The sequence below is a fragment of the Mus caroli genome, unplaced genomic scaffold (assembly GCF_978045245.1).
Source record: "Mus caroli unplaced genomic scaffold, Mus_caroli_1 scaffold_18, whole genome shotgun sequence".
NCBI classification, from domain to species: domain Eukaryota; kingdom Metazoa; phylum Chordata; class Mammalia; order Rodentia; family Muridae; genus Mus; species Mus caroli.
This window is the reverse complement of record NW_028227273.1, coordinates 38,443,659-38,466,415: the sequence shown is the minus strand read 5'-3', so window position 1 is coordinate 38,466,415 and position 22,757 is coordinate 38,443,659. Positions and strand designations below refer to the sequence as shown.

The 22,757-nt window shown below is 54.6% G+C and overlaps 1 protein-coding gene across 7 annotated transcripts in view; it reads right to left on the bottom strand.

The window, feature by feature from the left end:
• Ptprs (protein tyrosine phosphatase receptor type S) overlaps positions 1-22,757 on the bottom strand; it is a 64,501-nt gene that overhangs the window by 12,750 nt on the left and 28,994 nt on the right. For 2 of the 7 annotated variants that reach the window (XM_085833034.1, XM_085833035.1), the window contains exons 6-15: positions 21,916-22,026; positions 12,374-12,643; positions 10,210-10,791; positions 9,486-9,619; positions 9,044-9,188; positions 3,718-4,023; positions 2,810-3,003; positions 2,662-2,688; positions 1,283-1,400; positions 224-823 (exon numbers count right to left, since the gene is read on the bottom strand). In XM_085833034.1, coding sequence (XP_085689160.1) covers positions 224-823; positions 1,283-1,400; positions 2,662-2,688; positions 2,810-3,003; positions 3,718-4,023; positions 9,044-9,188; positions 9,486-9,619; positions 10,210-10,791; positions 12,374-12,643; positions 21,916-22,026 — 2,487 coding nt within the window. The remainder of the gene's footprint in view (positions 1-223; positions 824-1,282; positions 1,401-2,661; positions 2,689-2,809; positions 3,004-3,717; positions 4,024-9,043; positions 9,189-9,485; positions 9,620-10,209; positions 10,792-12,373; positions 12,644-21,915; positions 22,027-22,757) is intronic. The other 5 variants (XM_085833038.1, XM_085833039.1, XM_085833036.1 and 2 more) reach the window with 5 other exon arrangements.

The window sequence follows — 22,757 nt, the reverse complement described above, 5'->3', positions numbered from 1 at the left end:
CTGGCCCGGCCCTGCCTGCCCTGTCCCCAGTGCCTGCTGCTGCTGCAGAGACGGCGCGGCTGCGGAGAAAAGCGGGAGGGGCGTAGCAATGGGCGTGGCCTCCAAGCCGCATCCCACCTGTGCCTGCCGACCGACCGACTGGAGCCTCGGGCGCCTGGGCTGAGTCTGGAGGCCGAGACTTACCTGCGGGGAGGGGCAGGCCGGGGCCCGGGGCGGCGCCTACCTGGGTCCCGCGCGAGCCTGTAGCGCAGCGGGGGTGAGAAGGGGCCCGGGCCGCGACGCGTGTGCGCGCGCACGCGTAGCTCGTAGGCCGTCTCCGGCCGCAGCCCTCGCAGCGTGAGCGCTGTCTCGGCCCCCGGCTGGGCGGCCGCCGCCAGCTCCGTCTCGGTCGCGGGCCCCGGGGCGCCGGCCTCCCGCACGGACACCGTGTACTTGATGATGGCGCCGTTGCGCTCGGCGGGCACGGGTGGCAGCCAGCGCAGTAGCACGGAGCCCGCGGACACGTTGCCCGCGGCACCCAAGATCTGCGGGAAGCCGCGCGGAGCGTCCTCGGGGATGCTCAGAGCCGCTGCGGCCTCCTCGCCCAATCCCGCGCGGCCCCGCGCTGCCAGTCGGAACACATAGGTGGCGCCCTTGTGTGCAGGCGCCGCGAACCGCCGCTCCCACGCAGCCAGCTCCAACGTGGCCGGGGCCGCGTCTTCGCGCCCAAACTGCAGGCGGTAGCCAAGCACCGGGTCCTCGGCCGCGTCCGCGGGGGGCTCCCAGCGCGCCAGCAGGCTGCCCTCGGGGGTCTGCTGCACCGACAGGGTGGGGCGGCCCAGCACTGTGGAGGGAGAAACAGCTGCCCTGCCACATTTCTCCAACCCCAACTGCAGCCCCTCACTGGGGGATTTCTGCGCAGGGACCCACCCCTGACCACACTCCCAGTCCTTAAGGTCTAGTTTTTAAAGGTACATTTTAGGAAGGACTTCCTTTAAGCAAAGGCTTGGATTCCATGTGAGGCACATGGACCTATTTTGGGCTACCTTTAAGCTTGACTCCCACTTTGCAGCTGAGAGGAGACAGCCAAATGAGTATAGTGTCTGGCGAGAGGGAGTGACTTGGGCAGAGATGGACATCAGGGCCAGTAGTGCCTGGCCTCTGGAACCTCTAAAAAGGGCCCATGTCTTTCCTGTTTTGGGTCCACCTGGTTGGTGCATCTTAAAACCACTCTGGCTTGAGAATCATGGGAACTGCTCTTGGCCTTGTGGAGCCAGAGGCTGTGCAGTGGATAGGTATCTACCTGCTCCCTTGGTCACCACCACCTTCGGTTTGCTGCGAGCGCCATCGCCTTTCATGGTATACGCGGCTACTGTGATAGAGTAAGCAGTCTCAGGCTGGAGGTTCGTGATCACCATTTCCTGTGGGTGGGATGGGTGGGCAAGGTCAGCAATGGTGCCAGCCCTGCTCACCTTCTCCCCTAAGACAGTCACAAGAGATGATGCCTCCACAGGCAACATGCTGGTGAGATCATGCACAGGCTGCAACATGCAGTGTCCACACTCCTGTCAGAAACACACAAGCTGGGCACATAGCCACCACCAGGTCCTCAGGGCAATAGCCATCAGAGAGCATCCTGATCAGAATCATTCCTCCAAGGCGCCCGCCCACCTTCTCTTCAGGTCAATTCTCTATAGTCCACCAGGTCCTGCTCATCTGCTGCCCCGCTCTCCTTCCTCCCTCTCTGCCTCTCAAAGGTACTGCACTCCAGCTACAGGGGGGATCCTGGGTGTTTCTCTAACATCCCAGGCCCCATCCTACCCCAGGGCTTGGCTTCCCCCTGACCCCACTGGATTATCAGAGCTGCCCACAACCAACTTGAGAAATTCAACAGTTAACTCTATCTGGAATCTGAAAGCCAGTTATGAAACAGCCATCTAATGTTAAGATGCAAACTGCAAACTTAAAATGGAATAACTCTGAGAAGAGAGGCAGGATGGAGAGGTGCGGGCCACGACTCAAGCCAGCCCTGAAATTCTAAGGTGAAGATTGGGGTGTCAGGCTAATCCTGTCTCCGATCAAATCCCGCAGCAATAAGCCTCTGCCTTCCTACTGTGCTGACCACCCCATGCTTGGTGCTTGCCCCTATACAGGTAATAGTGCGACTCCATGTTGGGGTACAGTTTGTTTACACTGTGCCCCAGGCAGCAGATGTTCAAGCACACTAGGTCCTGATGCCCTCCTGGGTGGCTCTGGTCAACATGCGCGCGCACACACACACACACACACACACACACACATGCGCGCTCGTGCCTGGCAGTACAGAAATTCTCAGGAACACAGGAGTGGGGATCGGAGACAGAAACAGGTAGGAAAGAAAGAGAGTCTCCTTTGGGGCATGAAACCCCTGTAGGGCACAGGCCAGGTTAGTGGCAGCTCTGGACCTTGTACAGAGCCCCCGTGTCTCCTGTCAAACAGACTCAGAGCAGCAGAGAGACAGGCAGTGTCTTGCTTGAGGACACAGAGCAAATTCACCCTGCTCTAGAGCCACCTCTGACAGCTGTCCTTCCCGACCCTAGGTCCATCAGAAGCTATGGAGGGCACGCAGGGACACAGGTGGGGAGACCACAGGCATGCAGAGTGCACAGAGAGGACAGCAGAATGGCCTGGAAAACTACTTACATATTCGGCAGTGTCGTCCATCTCCCACTGAGCGGGAGGCGGTGGAGGGAGAGAGAGGAGGGAAGTGAGAGAGGAGCCAGCAGCAGAGTGGGGAGAAGAGAGGAGACAGTGCCCAAGCACCCCTGCCACCCCAGTCGTGCCTGCCCACCTGGGCATCCGCCAGCATGATGTCCTTGATGCGCGGTGGCCCGCGGGCCTCGGCACCCTCCATGCGCACATAGTGGACCTGGTAGCCGCGGATCTGCCCGTGCTGCCGGCCGGGCGTGGGCGAGCGCCACAGCACTCGGATGGCTGTGGCGTTGAGCGCCTCCGCCTCCACCTTCCGCGGGGGCGCGCTGGGCACTGGCGGGCAGGAGGGGGGCAGCGGGGCTGTTACCAGGGCGCCAGGCCCTGCCCCTGGCCAGGGTGTTGGATAGCTGCTGGCCTGGGAAAAGCATGGCCCTCCTCTATCCCCTATGTTCCCAGGACCTGCTGCAGCACCACATAATGACCACCACGGTCCCCAGAGCCCGTGGCCCTTCTCCATGGCCCCATCTGAACTGATACACATCCCTGCAGTCTACAGATGGGGAAACTAAGGCTTGGAAAATGGAATCCGTGACCCCAAAGCTGGGACTAGGCAGTCAGGTAGGAGTTCCCCAAACGCCATCATCTCCTGGTCTAGTAGGCCAGCAGAACAACTGCCCTGATTTCATCAGGTCCAAACCCTCCCTCTACCTGCACTGACACTAACAGCACTTCTTCTTCCCATGGTGCTTGGCTCCCAGCCCTGGCCTGTAGCTCACACTAGCTCTTCACTGGAAGCTATCTGGCCTCTAACAGGCCGCTGTGGGTGTATGTTGGTGGAGGTGGCTGCCTGCCTCCAGGCAGGATGGTGCAGGGCCCCAGAGCACCTAAGACTCAGGAGGCCACCTACAGGCATACCCTGGGAGGAGGGTACCCAACCTCGAGGCCAGCTTGCACTGGCTTCCTGGCTCCCGCTGACCCCAGTCCCGTCCCAGAGCTGGAGCTGCCAGGGGCTGGCGCAGCCCGGGTATGGCTTGGGCTGGTGCTTACCGTCCTCATCGGTGCGGACGACCACGGGCGAGCTCTCGGGCCCTGGTCCCACCTCTGTGTAAGCCACGGCGGTGACACGGTACTCCGTCCATTTCTCCAAAGCTTCCAGAAGGATCTGAGTGGTGGTCGGGGGTATGTTGTTCACCTCCTTGGGGTCCGGGTCCTCTGAGCCCAGCGGTCGGTAGCGGACGCTGTAGCCCACGAGGGCCCCGTTGTGAGTTTCTGGCGGTGGCGGGCGCCAACTTACCAATATGGCCGTGGAGCGCAAGCTGGTGCACTTAACGTCTTGAGGGGGGGCTGACGGTTCTATTGGGGAGAGCGTGGGGGCGGGGAGGTGGGATGGGCGGGGAAGGCAGGGACAGAAGATGGGAAAGAGAAAATAAAAAGATGATAACAAAACAGAACGAACCAAAGAGAAGTCGAACCCAAAAGAAGTGGGTGTCAATCAAAGGTGAGATGGGCGGGTGGGCGGGTCCGGGAGGGCTGGCCAAGAACTGCTGAGCTTGCTGTGGGATAGTGACTGCCATGTGCATGGGGCAGTTGCTGTGACTCAGGCACTGGAACAAGTGGTGGTGGTGGTAAACACTCTTGCCACTGGGCTCCACTATGTGCCTGAGTATGTCATGAGATACCTACTGTGTGTTAAGAATGTGATAAAGGCTTCATGGAATACAGAAAGCAACTACTGAGTATCTCCTTTGTGTCTGGCAGGACCCACACTGCATCTATGTGCCCAGCACCACAAGGCAACCATGCTTAAGCACCTGCTCATTGCTAGAACACTTGTCATGACCTTCAGAAAATGGCAGGAGAGAAGCCTGTGTCTTGCATACCTACTATGGGCCAGGCACATGCCAGGAACTACATACGTTAATATACAAAGAGATGCACTTAACTGTGCATGTGCTATGTGCCAGGCACCATGATAAGGACTGAAAATGAAGCTCCAGAAACTGAGTAGCTACTATGTGCCAAACACCCCCAAGGGCTCCAAAGAATGGGAGCAAAATCACGTACCACCTCTGTGCCTACTATGTTCTGGTTACCATGCCAAGCGGGGAGAACGAGAGAAGCCATACATACAGGTACATACTATGTGCAAGCTACTTGACAAAGGCTTCATAGAATAAAGCTAGAGCCATGTGCTGTTGAAGGCCTACCATGTGATGGATATTTGCAAAGAGGATTAGCAGTCAGGAAACAAGTCTTACTATGTACAAGGTATCTCAGCCAACAGTATTAAACATCTAACTAATATGAGACCTGGCATGAAGATTTCCCGGTAATTTGGGGTAAAAAAAATATAGTGATTAAATATGCTTAGGGTTCATCTGTTTACTGAATAGTTGAGCCACAGGGACCCCAACAACCAACTCCAGACACCACTGTGCTCTTGGCCTTACTGTGTGTGTGTGAGCATGCCAGATGTTTTGTTATTTTGTCTTTTTTTTTTCCCCAGAGCTGAGGACCAAACCCAGGGCTTTGTGCTTGCTAAGCAAGCACTCTACCACCGAGCCAAACCCGCATGCCAGGTGTTTTTAAAAGTAAAAATTGAGGTGCTAATTCATCAGACATCTACTGTAGCGAAACCAGACTAGTGCTGGACACATCCTATGAGACACCTGCTGTGTGCTGGGCAAAGTCCCTGCATACTGAGCACCTACTGTGTGCAAGGGCAACAAGCTAGAAGCTCTTACAGAGTAAGCACTTACTATGTGCTAGGTATTATGCTATTGGCTATATAAGAAAGTTAGATTAGGGGTTCTACTGAAGAACAAGGCTCCATATTCTAAACACCTATTATGTGTTAGGCAATGGACTATGAACTCCACAGAGCATCAAGAACACACATATTAAGTACCTACTGTGAGCTAGGTATTGAGCTAACAGTGCTCACATATTAAGCACATTCTGTGCTCCAGACACTAGGCTAACAGTTCCTGCAATATTAAGCCCTACTGTGTGCAGGGTATTAAGCTGATAGGCTACATATATTAAATACCTACTGTGTATCGGTACTGGGCTAGAAGCACCCATATATCAAACACTGCATACCAGGTACTGGACCAACAGTCCTTGAATGTTAAACACATACTGCACGCATGCCAGGCAGTGACTGGGCTAATAGTGATCACAGATTAAGTGCCTATTGTGTGTCAGGTATTACATCAGGAGATTTACTGACTAAAAATACTCTCCACACATTAAATATCTACTGGTGTTAGGTAGGCATTGGACTGATAGCCTCCATATAGTAAATGCCCACAGTATACCAGACACTGGAGAGTAATTGTCTTCCTATATTAAATACCTACTTCTGTCAGGTACTGGGCAACTATACCCTGGGAAACAAGAGTTCTCATCTCTTAGAAAAGCACTGCGTGCCAGGTGCTGTTAGTAGTTTTAGATCAAGCACTTATGGTATGCCAGCCCAGGCTGTAGGACCTTTATTAAACTGAGTTCTAGTTTTCATATATGAAGCACCTACTATGTGTCAGGTGTCATGACCTGACACTAGAGTGGTTGTAGTGCTTATAACTGAGCCCATACTGTCTGTACACGGTGCTGGGGACTTGGCAGGAACTGACTGTGTACTGAACAAACCCTGAGCTGCAGGAAGCTTACGGTACAGACCTGAGCACCTGCTGGGCATCAAACACCAAGCCAACTTCCTTATAGCAAGTAGCACTAAATGTTTACTGTATCTGAAGAGGCTTGCAGAACTGTCAGAGCCCTGTGTGATCTCGGGACCTCTGTGCACTGACATCATTTAGCTTGTCACCAATGGCCAATGGCTTCCATTTATGATGTATGTCCTGATCTGTAGTTAAACTTCAAACAACATTTAAGGGGCACCAACTGTGTGCTGGGCCAAACAGCAGGACCCTGCTCACAATGGCATGCCTACTATGAAACATTTATAGCCCTACTATGGACCAGAGGCTAGCCTATGGAAATTACTGATAATATGTGGATGTGGCCCAGCACCCACTTCCCTTTTCGGTCATGACACTGGCTCTCTGTAGCCCTGCCTGCTGGGCATGGGGGGGGGGCTTCCACATGTGACGCATAGCCACTCAGTCATTGATCCTGAGCCCTGCCTCAAGCCGGAGGGGAAACTCAGCTCCAAAGCTCATTGGTCTGGCTGTGGGGATTAGTTGTGCACGTGCTAAGCAGTGCCAGACCCCACTCTGTGTGCTCTCAAGCACTCCCGAAGCCCAGGGGCAGACCTCATTCTGCAGGCAGTAAAACGGAGTCTCAGCAATAGCAGGTGCCCACTCCGAGCACGCAGCAGGCCTCAGGCTCAGCCATCAGTTATGGGCATCTGGCCTTCAGCTGGGGGACCACAGACCTGGGCTCGTTAGGCAGGACTACAACCCTGGTCCTCTAACCTGCCATGCCCTTGTGGGTCTGGCATCTAGTCAATGTTGACTGTGTGCAGTCCCTGACTTTCCATGCAAGGACCTAAAATTGACAATGGCTTCGTATTCAAAGACAGTGGCTGCTGTGGGCCCTGGGGAATGGTTGCTCTCCCAGCTCTCCTTCCTGGAAACTGGACAGTAGCCACAGGATGGATTGGGGCCCATTTCTTGACCAGTCACCCCGATCCAAAGTGCCCGGGGGTGGGGTTGGGGGGGTCAGGCAGGAGTGATGGAAACAAAATAAGCCACTGGGGAATGTGCTGGAAGGGGGCTTCCGCTGTGAAACAGGAGGAAGGTAGAGTGATAAAACTAAACCAAACAATAATAAAACAAGAAGCGAAGTGACAGTGGCGATGATGGAAAAAAAAATCATAAAAGAAAGACAGACAGACAGACGCCTCACAGAGACGCCCAGTCTTTACCTACCTTCCACTCCTTCAAGCGCTAACTTAACAGACTTTCTTAACGAGAGGGAACGGCGCCGGCTACAAGGCTATGAGCTCTTGGTGACCCACGCCGGGAGAGCCATTCTGCAGCTCCCTGGGCAGTGGGGGGTGGTGGGGTCTGAGGACACCCGCAGTGGCCAGCGGGTAGACCTGCACCTACCCTTGACAGGGCCTAATGAGCCCACAGACCTGGGAACACGCCTGGCCCTGGGTCTCGGATGAGAAGGGGAGCCCTCTCCCCCCAACTCCCTGTCTTGGGCCGCCCTGGAGCGCACATGGCTGGGTGACCTCAGAGGTCACGACCATCACAATCCAGCCCAACCTGCGTGGTGTCTCGGATGGGACCGCGCTGAAGCCTGACAAACATGTCTTATGTCTAGTTGGGGTCGTTTGGAGATTCCTCTGGGCCATGTGATGCCCAGGGCAGGCAAGGGACACGCAGGGTGGGCCGTGTTTGTGAGTCGCTTGAGACTGGCTGATACTCACCTGTGGGCCACCTTTACCGGCCGCTCGGTGGCCCCAGGCCACAGGCCACCCTCACTGACCTCCACCTGACAATTGCCACCTTGGAGCCACCTGGGGCTCAGTGCTGGGGAGGGGGATAGGGCAGGAAGCAGCAGGGGGTGGGGTGGGAGGGCTGGGCAGGGAACCAGATCTCTGTGGCCCTTGCCCTCAGAGAAACCCTGGCCCAAGCAAGTCTACATCACCCTTGAGGGACCTGAGACCCACTGTGTTCTCACACATGGGGAGTGAAGTCACCGACTACAGTTGCTTTTGGAACCACTTGGTGACTGGCTGAGGGAGTAGGGGAGGTGCAAGGAACCACAGTGGCAAAGGCTGCGCTGACCAAGCTGAGCAGAGCAGGCAGGGTGTGAGGCGGCCCCAAAGGGGTCATGAAAGCTGAGCTGAGGTGTGGGAATGGTGGTGAGGACATTGGGGCCACCGTGTGCCCCAGAAACAGAAACCTGAGACAGGAGCTGGGCAGGCACAGCAAGCTGCTTTAGGGACCAGGACCCTGTATCAAGGGCCACACATGCCCCCAAAACTGATGCCGCTTAGTTAATAACTGGGCCACTGGGAACTCTGTCCTTAGGGTTCCAGAGCCATGTCCCTTGTGAGGTGAGAAGAGCTGAAGGGGACCTGGTAAGTGTGGAAACTCCAGGGTTACCCAGGGGTCATCCCAGGCCCTCAGGGACATCCTGGGGACAGGACTAGTCCCAGGCCCAGGAGGAGAAGGAAGGAACCAGTGGCCAAGTGGCCATTCTGTGCCAGTCTCATCCCCGCGGGAAGACCCACCCTGCTCTGGGGAAACTGAGGCACGGCAGGCAGACATGGCCAAGGCTGAGGCAGGCCAGGCGGGAAGCACCCCCTCCCCACGCCCCCACCCAGGGGCTCAGGCTGGGTTAGTGGCCACTGCAGCCCCCCTCCCCCAAGGACAAGGCGCTGAGAGACACGTACTGGCCTGCAGCGTGCGCTGGCGCACGACCGCGGTGAAGGCGCCCAGGCCCTGCGGCGAGCGCGCCGCCAGCCGGAACGCATACTCCGTATTGGGCTTGAGGTCCTCCACCACAAAGGCTGTGGTTGGGTCGAAGGTTCGCCCCACCTGAGAACGGATGGGCCAGGAGCAGGTGGACAGACACAGGGACAAAGAGACAAAGAGGGAGGCATAGAGACAGTGATGGATGAAGACAGAGGAGCCAAGACAGAGGAGTAGATAGAGAGTTCCATGAGAGACAGAGACAGGGCATAGGAGCAGAATGAGGCAAGGTGGGCAGAGAGGATGGATGGGAAGGATGAGGAGGCAGGGGTGAGTAACAAGCCAGCACTGACGAGAGGCCATGGGGGCCTGCCTGGCAGGCCCCACCCAGCTCATCCCCAGCCACCCATCCAGCCCAGGTACCTCTCGGCCTCGGTCGCCCTCCCGGAAGAGCAGTTCATACTTAATGACACTCTCCTGCCGTGGTGCACTCCATGAGAGCCCAATGCTGGTCTCTGACTTGGCCTCAGCCCGCAAGTTCATGGGCTGGCCAGGCACTAGGGGAGAAGCACACATGAGGGATGGACAAGATGGAGCAAGGTCAGTGTCCTCACAGCTACCTGACCCCTCAAGGGAGCTCCAGCTGCAAGCAAGGCTCCTGACACTGCAGCCTGCATAGCTCTCAGACACTTCAGAAGTCTTCCAGCCAGTCAGCCACCTTGTCTGCTCATGGGTGGCCATCCCCTGGTGTCACCTGTCCCTCTCTAATCACTGCAGGGAAAGGGTCAATGGAATAGCCAGGGCTGGGCAATTATTCTCACCCATTCTTTACTTTTGATGGGGTTTCACTGTGTATCCCAGGCTGGCCTCAAACTCACTCCGAACTGCTGCCCCTTCCCCCAGTGACGGGGTCTGTGGTGTACACACTTATCGTCTAGGAAGTGACACGACAATGGCAGGGCGCGTGCTCGCACATGTGTGTCTCCCAGTGACTACAGGGGAAGGGGTTAGCTGGCAGTCAATGGCTGAGCGTCTGAGCTGGCCTATGGGAAGCCGGGTGCTCTGATTGGCTGGGATAACTCTGTCCTTCTTGACTCTAGAACAATGCCCCTGGCAGACGTGTGAGCACCTGCTCCCCAGACCTCACCTCCCTGCTGGGTCTTGACCTGGATGGGGTCTGACAGTGGCCCATCGCCCACCGACGTGAAGGCGAGCACGCGCACGGTGTAGGTCTCGTCTTCCAGCAGGCTGCCCACAGTGGTCAGGAGACTGTCGTCCACATTGTGTTTCTGCCAGTTGCCCACTGGGTGTTCCGGCTCCATGGTATAGTAGACACGGTAGCCACGGATCAGGCCATTGGGCTCCACAGGCTCCTCCCACTGCACGATCATGGTGGTGGCGCTGAGCATGCGGGCCTGAACATTCCTGGGAGCGCTGGCTGGTGCCTGCTCACCTGTGCGGGTCACCACTGACTCACTGGGAGGGCCCTGGCCGATGGAGTTGACAGCTGACACCCAGATCTCATACTCAGAATTGGGGCTCAGACCTCCGATGCTGTAGCGCGTGGTGGTGATGTCTTCTTTGATCTGATACGGCCCATCCTGGCTTTTGGACTTATACTCAATTACGTAGTAGGACACAGGGTCAGGGTTGCCCGAGTCCCATGTGACAGTGATACTGGTGGCAGTGTTCTCCGTCACCACAGGAGTCCCAGGGGCTTTGGGGAGAGCTGCAGGAGGGAGGTGGGGTGACTCAAGACCACATGTTGGTTCACTTCAGCCTCAGTTCCCTCAGCAAACACACAGCCCAGTGACCCCACTCATCCTGCTCCATCACTCAGTGTCAAAGTTGTTAAAAAAACAAAACTTGATTAGAACACAACTACCACACTGTCAACAGCTGACTGTCACACTACCATGGCAGAGAGGAGTGAACACAGGGCAAACCAGAAGTAACTTAGGGCTGAAAATATTTACTTAAAAAAACACAAGGCCTCACGTAGCCTAGGCTAGTGGTGAACTCACTATGTAGCTGAGGCTGGCCTTGTATTGTACTGCATGTGCCATCAGAACAGTATTTTCAGGCAGGTGCAGTGGAGCTCATCTGTGACCTCAGAACTTCAGAGGCTGACTTAGGAGGATGGCAAACTCCAGGCTATCATGGGCTAAACAGTAAGGCTCTTTCCTGCCCCTACTCTGTGAAACAGAAGACATTTACAAAGGAGAAGTGTCTGCTGTTAGGAATTGTCTATGCAGTTACAGTTACACAGACCCTGGCCTGTGTCTGTGGTTCATTCTTTCAGCCACACAGGGCTTCTATCTTTCATCTGTCACTCTACACTAGCTTTCTCCACACCTCCAAACCTCTCCTAGATAGGCAGTATCACCTGTATCCCTCTCATTCCCTCTGTTTTCCCCATCAGACTAGCCTGGGTTTTATACCCAGCTGTTATACCCACATAGGGCAAGGCTTGGCACTGATATATTTAATATTCAGCACAACCAATGGGTCAGCTGCAGCTGAGGCTCACTGTGCACTTCCCCAGTGTTTGAGTTCAATGCTACCTTATTGCCAAGTTGTCAAAGATAAATGTGAGGCTACTTCCAAATACTTCATTTCATCTGAGGAAGAGGAGGGCCAGAGTTCATGGGTCCTCCTCCTAAAGCCTGGTCTTGGATTCTCACTTGGAACTCAAGCCAGCAGCAGTCTTTAATACCCTCCCCCGGAGCCCTAGGGCCTTGACACAGGCTACCCTCATCCTACTGTCTGAATTACCTGTTTAAATTTTAGACTTCCCACCAAACCCACTCCCTCCCTGGACATGACCCTGCTGGGAAACTGAGAGCTTCACCCTGGGGTCTCAAAGCTTGCTGTGTAGCCCAAGCTGACTCCAAATCCCTGATCCTCCTGCCTCAGTTTCCAAAGTACGGGGATCATAGGCCTGACCTACCATCCCCAGAATCTGACCCAGACTCTCTAGCTCAGCAATTCTCAGCCTTCCTAATGCCGCAACCCTTTAATTCAGTTCCTCATGTTGTAGTGAACACCCAGCCAAAGTGACTGTCAGTGCTACTTCATAACTGTAACTTTTGCTACTGTTGAAAATGGTAATGTAGACATCTGTGTTTCCTGATAGTTTTAGGCTATGCCTGTAAAAGGGTCATTCAACTCCAAGTGGGGTCTCGACCAACAGGTTGATAACCACTGTTCTAGTTGGCTACACCCACTTCCTAGCTCTGCCTATACCTGCACCAGGGTCAGGGATGTATCCCGTCCATCCCCTCCCCATCCCCCTTGTGAACCTGACTTACATTTTACAGTGATCTGAGCCACGGCCTCGATCACACCCAGGCTGGACATGGCCACACAAGTGTAGTTAGCTGAATCCTTGACATCCGTGAGTTCTAGAACATTCCGACCCACGGGCATGTCATCCTCAGGCGTCAGGTCCTCGGCCCCCTGCATCCATTTCACGTAGGGCATGGGTGAGCCCACGGCCACACAAGTGATATTCACATTCCCACCGGGCATGATCTCGTGGCTCATGGGCAGGATGGAGAAGCGTGGGGCCACACGGCGGACTGGGGGGGGCAGGCGGCGGTTTTGGCAGGAGTGGGGAATGGACAGGATGAGGAGGAAAGAGAAAAAAAGAGGGAAAAGGGCAGAAAGCCATTTAAATATAAACAGGGCCATTACAGCCCCCAGATCATTCATTCCCCCAAATGAAAACAGAACAACCAAAAAAAAAAAAATCAAACCAAACAAATCATAAAAACACAAAGGAAACTTCAAAGGCAGGAACTTCACAAACAGTATAGATCTACCAAGAGTGAGACACGAAGCGCTCTCATAGCAAAGGGTTCCCCGGCCAGCGGTTGCTGGTCGCAGCATGGAAGTACACACAAAAATTTATCAGCAGTTTCTCATCTTTGTGGACAGACATGGCTCCAGTGGGCAGCCCCTCTGGGGGCTCCTGAGAAGGGCACCTACCATGAAAAGTTCTAAAGGCTCTGGTGCCAAGGGCTGAGGCTGGGGATACACAAAGAGGTTGTGTTGTGGGGATGCAACTTGCCACCTTCCTGGGAAATGAGGACAGAACCATTCATAAAAGATAGGAGCCCGCGAGGTAGAAGGACCAAGGAACTCTATGGCCTCCGGATCCAAACCCCCAAGGGAAAGATGAGAAATGCTAATGAAATTTTTGTGGTTTTAGGGTGTTAGAAACCCTTCTAAAAGCTTCTGTCGGATTGGACAAGTTTCCATCAATAGATGCAGCTCTTAAAAATCACAAACATCATGCAGAAGAAAAGAGAGAGAGAGAGAGAGAGAGAGAGAGAGAGAGAGAGAAGGGGAGAGGGAGGGAAGAAGGGAAGAGGGAGAGAGAGGTGCTTATGAAAGGAGAGTATTGGTCTCAGCATGGGTGAGAGAGCCGAGATGGAGAGATGAGGGAGAGAGAGAAGAAAGGATAGAGAGAGAAGAAGAGAGATGGGACGGGGACAGAGAGAGACAGCAGAAGGGAAGGGCCCGCTTCAGTGCTGCATGGTACTCTAGCAGATGTGATGCAATGCGACCAGACACATTGTCACATCAGCCCTGGCAGAACCATAAACAGGATATTCAATAACAATTCATAATTGAGGATTATTAACAGTAAGGAGCCGACGAGCTGGAGCATTAGGGGCAGGGGCATGTTTGCTGTGCTCCTTAGTGGGTAGGGATGGATGCCACCTTCTGCAGGGGTCTTGTGGGCTAGGAAGGCAGCAGGACATTTCCAGGGCTCCGTTTTCAGAAGCTGAGTGGGTTCTGGGGTGGGTATGGGACACTCATGGAAACCCGAGCCTCAAAGAGTAGCCTTCCCAGGGGCGAGGCTCAAAGTGACACCTAACCAGGGACCTAAGAAGCTAAGGGGCAAGAGCATGGCCTTGGGTAGGTGAAGACTGTCTGACAGGTTGAATCAGCATGAGAGGCCACATTATGGCTCCATAGCCACCCCTGTCACACAGTTCTAGGTGCACAGGCATTAACTGCTTGTTAAAGGCTCATCTGCTTTACTGAAGGGGCCTCAGATACAGAGAAGCCAGCCCTTGCCCATTCCTTCTAGTCTAGTTTTCTAGGTGGACACCCCAAGCTGTTTCCCGAATCCAGGGGAAAGTCATAGAAGACAGGGACAGAGGAGCCACTGGGAGTGAAAGTCTGCAGGCTGGAGTCCTTCGGAAAACGCAGCCCCACAAAACGTCCAGAGTCATGGAGGGCACAGGATGGAGGGGAGGGCTAGGGAAAACGTGAGCCCTTGCAGGCTGGAGGGGACATGGGGCAGAGATGGGAGCACAGTTCCGACAGGGCTGGGTGGAGGGTGAGGAGCAGGGGAGGCGGTACCAGGGTCCAGCCAGTCACCTGCTGCCAGCATCCACAGCGAGGCTGGGGGGGGGGGAGATGCTGAGGCTGCATTGTCATGGAAACAGAATGAGTGGGAATGAGTGTGGAGGCTAATTAATCAAGGACAGAAAACGGCATTTGACGTCCAAACCAAAACCAGGAGGGGTTGGGGGAGGCAACAAATTAAAAAAAAAAATAAAAAAGCAAAAACAGAAATTTAAAGGCCAAACAAAAGCACCCTGAAAGGAACCAACACTCAAAAGCAAGAAGAGAAACATGGAATGGGCGTGGGGTTGAAAATCGGGGTCTGAACAGAGGAGGGCTGTGGCTGTTCCAGGGATACGCCCGGACCCCTCCCCGCCAGCAGAACACAGCATCTGGCCTCGCCACCCAGTAACCAAGGGTCTTGGCTAGACAGTGAGGCACCCAAGGGATAAAAGCCCCCAGAGAAGGCATCCTCAGGACAGACAACCCAGACCCAGAACACGGTCTCCCTAGATACCCCTGAACCTCACTTGGGTACTGTATACTACAACCTAGAGGCTAAGACCCTCAGCCTGGGATCCAAGGCTCCTTATATGTAAGTCCAGGCTATCCAGTGACCTGCAGGGAACAGGCTCTGAGTGGACAGAGCCTAGGTCCATATCCAGCCCAGTCAGGGTGTTGCCAACACTGTTATCAGCCCCTTCCCCCAACACCCTCTGTGACAAAAGACTCAACTGGTTACCTCTCAGCCACTCATCTCTGCCATCTCATCCACAGTAGCCACTGCCTATCTTCTATTTCTATCAATCAATCAACAGCTATCTGTGGAGACAGGGTCTTGCTCTGTTGCCCAGGCTGGCCTCCAACTCATTGTCACTCTCTGTGACCTGGAGGTCTGAGCTAGAGAGCTGCCTCATTTGACTGCTCTAATAAGCCCAGTCTGCAGCAGAGGACACAGCCAGCCAGAGAGGTGACGAAGCTAAGGAGAATGAAGAGTTGCCAACCTCAAAGCCACGCCTGCCACTCTCCCAATCACAGGTGAGCAGCAATGACAGCTGAGTGTCCCCTTTTCACCATCTCAGTTCTTTTAAGTGTGTTCATCTTTCCTGGGGGATGCAGAGAATGAACGTCCCCAGTCATGTGAGTCATGGGCCCTAGCTGAGCCTTACTGGCAATTGTCACACATGCTATATCCTGAGGCCACTAGTGCAATGTGTGGAACACTAAAGGGACAAAGCCCAAAGCTTACAGAGCTCACTTGGTCACTGATGACCAGGTATCTGGTTCTACAGGCCTTGCTCATGTCTGACCCAACTTTAGTTTATATTTATCGTCAAGGGTGCTGCTGTGTGCAAATGACCTCAGCTTTCAAAACATAGAAGCTATAGGTGACCTGAATATGCAGTTTCCATCCAGAGCTATGTTCATGAAATGCTGGGTGGGACTACATGTCATCTCAATGGTCATTGGTTCTGATGTTGAATGGCCAGCCCCGATCAGTTCAATGTCAGCTCCCATCAGCTGCAAAGGTGTCTAGGGCATCCAAGAAATGTTGCCCACTGGCCTTCAGGGCTCTTTGTTGGTTTCTGTGTCCTGTGGGAAGTGGGCTGGTTTGCCAGAGTATGCAGGGGAGGGTGCTGCAGGCAGGAGGTGGCTCTCATCTCCTCCCAGCCAGTGGGCGTGATGGCTGATGCTGTGTTCTGCCCACTTCTGGGCAGTCGCCCACCCGCTTTGTTCCTCCACCCCTTGGCTGCAGGCTTGAGGTGCACATTAGGAAATAAGGTGGGCGCAGAGCCCACAGGATGGACAGGCCCCGAGGGACCCCCGCCCCAAATTACCGACCTGAAAGGAGGGTCCAGGCGGGTTATAAGGGGCAACACCAGCCTTGGTCCTCGGCACGCTCCAGCTGGCTCTGGTCCCCAGCTCTTCTGGTCACCGAGTAGCCGGGGAGGGTCCCAGCAGGGGGAACCCGAGTGGGTGAGTGGGGTCAGGAGGGTTGGGTGGCAGGGGTGGGGGATGGTGGTGGCAGGTTAGGAGGGGATGGTCGCTTCAAACCCCGATTCACATGGCCAAAAACAAAAACAAAAAAATCAAACCAACTGAAAAAGCATCAGAACTAGGAGACAGCCCCTCCCCCAAGCAGGAAGAGGCAGAAACCAAAACTTCAATGTGGGGGTTTGAGGGTGAGGGGTAGGTGGGGAGGGCAGGAGGGGTGAGTGGGGAAAAAACTCAAAATGTGAGGTGGCCTGGTTGAAGCGCTAGGTAAAGGGTCCCAACAGTGTTGCACAACTAAGGATCAAGCAAGCCGCAGATGGGGGGGCGGGGCTCTGCTGGGCATTTTGGAGTGAGAGAAAAATGTGGCGGGTTCTCTAAACTCCAAAATGAATATGTAGATGCGAGCTGGGGTGGGGATGTGCCAAGGACTTGTGCAGCCTCTGGGGTGGGAGTTGAGTAAGGTTTTTAGATTACACCTGTCACAGGGGGCAGGCAGAGGCCCAAGCTCAAAGCCTATTCCCCGTCCCTTCCCCTCCCGCCTGCCTCCAGTCCCACCCCTGGCTCCCTTGGCCAGGAAGCTGCCATATGAAGGCCCAGAGGGCCCCAAGCCCTGGCCGGGGCAGCTAAGCAAGTGGTCTTGGCAGGCTGTTTGGGTCTATAGCCCACCAGTCATTTCCCAGGCATTCCATGTGTCTGTGAGGGGGAGCCCTGTCTCCCTCTTTGATTTCCCTTACATTCTTGCCAATTTGTTTTCCCCATCCCCATCCGACACTGTGGCCATGGGAGACTGTGGCTTCTCCCAAGGACCAGGTGTAATCTAATGTCCTGACCGACCCGGCCCACAAGGGACACAGATGCAGAGGGTGAGGCAGGCAGCAGGCGACATGTCAGTCAGTGCTCAGTGTTCCTGTGGGACGCCCTCCCCACTTCCACCAGACCCCACTGGAGTCTCCCCGCCCTGAGACCCCTCTCCTTCAGTACAGGACAGGGTGATGGGGAGTTCGTGTACTGTCAAGGGCACAGCCAATGGGAAGGGGGAGCTGACCAGCAGATCCCACAGAGCATCTGGGGAAGTGAGAGCAGTTCCAGGCTCCAGATCTCTCACAGTCCCCATTCTGGGGACATGAGAATGGGGGACCTAATAAGTCAGGTGACAAATTCCAGGATTTGGGTACAGAAATGTCACTGAAGGCCAACCTATCTCTCCAGGCGACAGGAGCAGGTCAGCCTCTGAGGGTCTGAGAGCAAGCTGAGCTCAGAAATCATGTAGGGACTGGGGTCTCCTCGGCCTCGCTGGCTGTACAGTGTAATAGGAAGCCAGCATTAGAGGCTCAGATCTCCAACACCTCAACTCTGGTGAAGGTTAACCTGCAAACCTCTTAAAAGGCTTACAGCTTTAAACTACTGACGAGGAAAAATGTGAAGAGCCTTCAATGACATCATCTGGCTGTCTCCTGATACCGGCTTCCCTCAGGAAATCCCAGAGAGGGGCAGAATATGCATTTAAAAACAACCTTCTATCGGGCTCTGGCCATTGAGTCCCCAAAGGCCAAGGGTAGGGCAGCTCTTGGGGCTTCCTCAAAAGCTGAGCCTGCTAGTTGGGGGGCAGCCGGGGCTGTCTGTCTGCCTGTCTCTAGGGCTGCTGACTTTGCAGTGAGGGAGTTTCCATGTCACTGTAGGTCTCACAGGCCTGCCCTGCTCACCTGGTGGGTTCTTGTGTGCCAAGGGGGCCTTAGCGCTCCAGGGTGCCCTCATCTGCCTCTCTTGGGCCCCAGGACTTCCTCAGAGAAAACCACAAGGGGGAAAATGACATCACTGGCCCCAGAGGAGCCACCTGTCTCCAGAGGATAGGCCTCAGAAAAACACCAATAAAGAACAAATGATCCAGGCGGGCTTGCAGATTCACTTCTGCACTGTGGTACTCTCTGAGCCAGCTCCCACCGGCCGCAGCCCCCACAGGCCATCTTATTTTTATGTGGTTCTGGATCTGAACTCAGGGCTATGAGTATGCTTAGCAAGTCTCACCACTGTCCCTTAGACTGCCACATTTAAACAGAGGACACTGGAGACACCTGGCCACCTAAGGCTAGAGGCCCCTTCCTTCCTCCCTTTTCAATTCATGTGGGTGCCCAGGATCATCTTCGTCCAGGGTGTGTGATGCTGTCAGCTTTTAGGGCCAGCAAGCACTAAGAACTTCACAGTTGTTCACTTGAGGACTGAAAACTCGTAAGAGGTCAAATGAGAAGCCCAAGTTCACACACCTGGAAATCAGTACCTGCCAAGGTTGAGCCTGTGCCCCAGGCCTGGACAGGAGTGATCTCCAAGGTTAGGCGGTCCGTGGGGATTCCCTGACCCCAGCACCTGCTTTGCGGAGGGACCTGGGAGTCTGCCTGTGGCTCAGGCTGGCAGCTTCTATACCAACTGAGAGCAGAGGCAACAGTATCCCTTCCTGGTGCATCTAGAGAACTTTCCTGATCAGGCTCTGGATTTAATAACTGGGAAGGTACAGAAGAGGCTGTGGGTGGGCGACCTGCCTAGGGGAGCTTGGCTCTCAGTTATCCCTGGGAGCAGTGAGGTGCAGAGCAGACTGGAAATTAAAGGGGTTTTCATTCTTTAAGGTGGATAGGGCAGATGGTGGATGTGTGAATCTCAGGAGAGAGAGAGAGAGAGAGAGAGAGAGAGAGAGAAACACACAGAAAGAACAAGAACTAAGAGAGGAAAAAAGAACGTTTAGAAAGAGGGAAGGGCAGAGAGTCGGGGAGAGGCCACGCCCCAAATGCCCCTGGTTTTCTCCGGAGTTCCACAGCCCTGATGCTCAGGAGACCCAGAAAGTGACCACATTGTGGGACAGCACATCTGTGCTTGCACCTGGAGGCGCACTGCTGCTGGCCAGGTATTCTCTCAGAGGCTGTCACATCACTCACCCACCCCATGGGCAATGCTAGGTAAGCCTAGCTGCATGAGCCACTTCCAGCTGCCACACTGTGTCCTTTCTACCAAGCTCTCGAGACCCTTGAGCTGTGGCACCCCACTCCTTTTTAGGTTGGCCAATACCGAGCAGAAAATTGGTGGGGGGGGCACTGGCAGACCCTGGCTGTGTACTTTGGGAGGACAAGGTTTTAAATATACTGAGGCAGGAGAATGGGCTTGGGGACTGTTTCCTGCCAGGTGCGTAGAGGGCAGTGGAGAAGGAAGCATGGTTAACCTGGGCGCCCCACCACCATTTGTGCCCTTGGTCATATGATGCCTAAGTGGTCACTTTTTGTCATAGCATCCCAGCTGTGGGACCCCTTCCACCCTCTGGTGACAGCTGGGACAGGAACACTGGCTTTAAACTCACAATGCATTTGATAACAACCACAACAGCTCAGCCCAAGAAAACCAAAACCCAAACAGCACAGAACAAGACAGAACCAAAGACATAGCTTTGGGGGGTGGGGGAGGGTGTCCAGTGGGGGGAGGCAGAGCAGAAATGTGTTTGAAGAACCAATTGATCCCCCAAAACAAAACTTATAAAAAAGTTTTGAAACAAATAAGAAAAAGAAAGAAAACAAGAAAAAGAAAAAAAGAAACAAAAAAATGAAACAGGAGACAAACACTCCAACAGAGGCTGGGGATCCACCAATGACAAGAGTGGCATGCAGAGAATTTTTTTTTTACATTCTCCCAGCATGCATCAGGCCCAAGTTACCATGACGACGAGGAGTGCAAAAAACTTAGCAACAACATTACCAAGGGATGCAGAGGCGACCACAATGCAAGCATCGCGTGTGCCGTCCGGCCGCGCTGGCCAGTGGCTGACATTAGGTTCTGTGTGTCTTTCTGGGTTGCTTGCTTTAGGCTCGATACCTGATTCCACTTTACATCTGTTTTGCTATTCATTTTCTGTGTGCATGTGTGCGTGTGTCCTGCGCGGTGTCTGCCTGTTTCTTGTGTGTGTGAGCACGTATCAGTGTTTTTTTGTTTTCTTTTTTTTTTTTTTTCAGAATGTAAAAATGTGGGTAAAGAAAGTAAAAAAGAAAAAAGCCACACCAACCTTCTCGAAGCTCTGAGGGATGTAAAGGGGGTTTGATGCGCACAATGACATGGGGAGAAGAGAAAAAATAGGGGAGATACAGAGAGTAAAAAGAGGACTTCCCACGGCTAAAGCTGCAATCGTTTGCTTTTTTTCTTTAAACCAAAAAAATTAAAAAAATTAAAATCAAAAAAGAAAAAGAACATAAACCTCCTGCCCTTTCCTCCATCAGCGCGCTGGGCACAGCCAGCAGAGCCAACACTCTCCCGACCCTCACCTGCGGCCCCCAGGCAGGGGTGGGCCGGAACACACAGGGCCTTCCACCCTCCTCTCACCCTTGCTAAGTGATCCCCCCTCCCCTACTCCATCCCTGCTGTCCCCTCTCTCCTGAACCCTGTCAGACTCACAACCCCCCAATCCCCGGTGTCCACAAAGAAACACACAAGTTAGATGAAGGCCGGTCGGTCGCTGGAGTCCTGCAGGGACTGCAACTCACCAGGGCGCCATGGTGGCAGAAGATCACACTGGCCCACTTCCCACCCTCTCATACCCTCCCTCCACGAGGCCTCCTGCTTGAAGCCAAGATGTAAAACCCACAGGCCAGGACCCAGAGGAGTTAACTAGGGGCTGGGGAAGGTTAGGGCTGGAGAGAGAGGGGCAGCTTGCTGGCCTCCCTGGGTAGAGAGGGATGAAGATCAGGGGTGCTTCAGGAAAACTGAGGCTGGGGAGGAAGGTGAGCAGGTCAACTGAGATAAGCAGACGGGGGTTCCCAGTATGTCCACGGGATACGGAGGAGGAGGGTACACCAAGGGTCCTGCAGGAACCCTCCTGGGGCTGGAGGCATGGGAGGCAGCTGTCAAGAACCCCAGGCTTCCAATCACAGCTGAGTAAGTCTGGGATTCTGAGACCTACTTGGGGTCCCCAGGACTAGGAGGCATGTCCTGCCATTGAGCCACAGGCACACGGGCGAGTGAGCTGTGGCCCTGGCCTTTTACAGCCTGGGTATATTCCTTCTAGATTGAGCACTGGGTTTTGGGATGCTGGATGGGAGGATAGCTCGGAAACCCCATTCCCCACAGTCTTCGCTAGAGACAATGGACCAGGTAGGGAAGCAGGGAGCCACGAGGCCACGGGTTCAGAAAAGCAAAGCCAGCAGGACACAGGAGACACAGACACCACACAAGCCAACTTGGGGGTGGGGATGTGGTGGGGGGGCGGTGGCCCTCAGGCTCCCCCAGCCCTGTAGGCCCGAGACTGGCCTCCCACCCCACTCTGTTTCCACCCATGCTGCCATCAGTGCAACCCTCAGAGTCCCATGGCCCACGGTGTGGTGACTGTCATTCCAATGACCCCTTGGATGGGGTCAGGGCCTTCCTGCTCGGGACTGCACAGGACAGGGGAGCCAGGAGGCCATGAGCCCAGTTATAAGGTGGGACAGGGTGGGACAGTGGGTCCCTGCCTCTGCCTGGCGGAGTTCCCTACCTCGCACGTAGAGGTTGGCAGGTGATGAGTAGCGCACTCCAGCGCTGTTGGTGGCCACACACTCGTACTTGCCCTGGTCTGTCTCCTCGCTGCTCTCAATCTGCAGGGCACCTGCGGGGACAGGAATGGGACCTTGGCCATGATGGCCAGCACCAGCACAGAGCTGGGCCTGACAAACACTCCCACCATCACATCTGTACTGCTCACTGACAAAGGGAGAGCCATGAGCACAGCATAGCAGGGTACCCAAGACGTTGCCACTCCTGGAGGTTGGTGGGGAAGGTGGAGGCTGTGGACTAACAGACCAGCCCAGACTTGCCTGTGGCGGCAGTGAGCTAGGCTTTTCCCCCAGGGCAGGCAGCTGCCAGTCAGTGGGAAGCCTTTCCTCAGGGGCAGAGGTTAACAGTTGCTGGGTGAAGGACATAGGGGCCACACACACAGTCAGACCCCATGTCTGACGCCCAGGGTGCAGTGTGGGGACATTAGCAGCAGGACACAGGCACCTCATCCCAGGTCCTGGAGCCCAGGGTGACCTGAATTTGAGGCCATGGCTCTCTGAGTCATGCTGGTGTTGCAGCCTGGCCTATGGGAGGCCTTGTCCCAAATCCAACAAAAAACAAACCCAAAGCAAACCCAGAGAATACGATGAGAGAGCTGCAGGCACCTGCACTCATGGACCCTGAAGGAGGCCACACTTCCCCCAAGAACATTTCAAACAAGCTACAAGCTAGGTATTCTCCACTTCACAGTGAAGGCAGGGACACGTCTCAGCCCTGTTGAAACAGCTTAGTATTTACAACTTAAAAATAAAGAGTGAGGTGTAGGCCCTCATGCTTGCCATG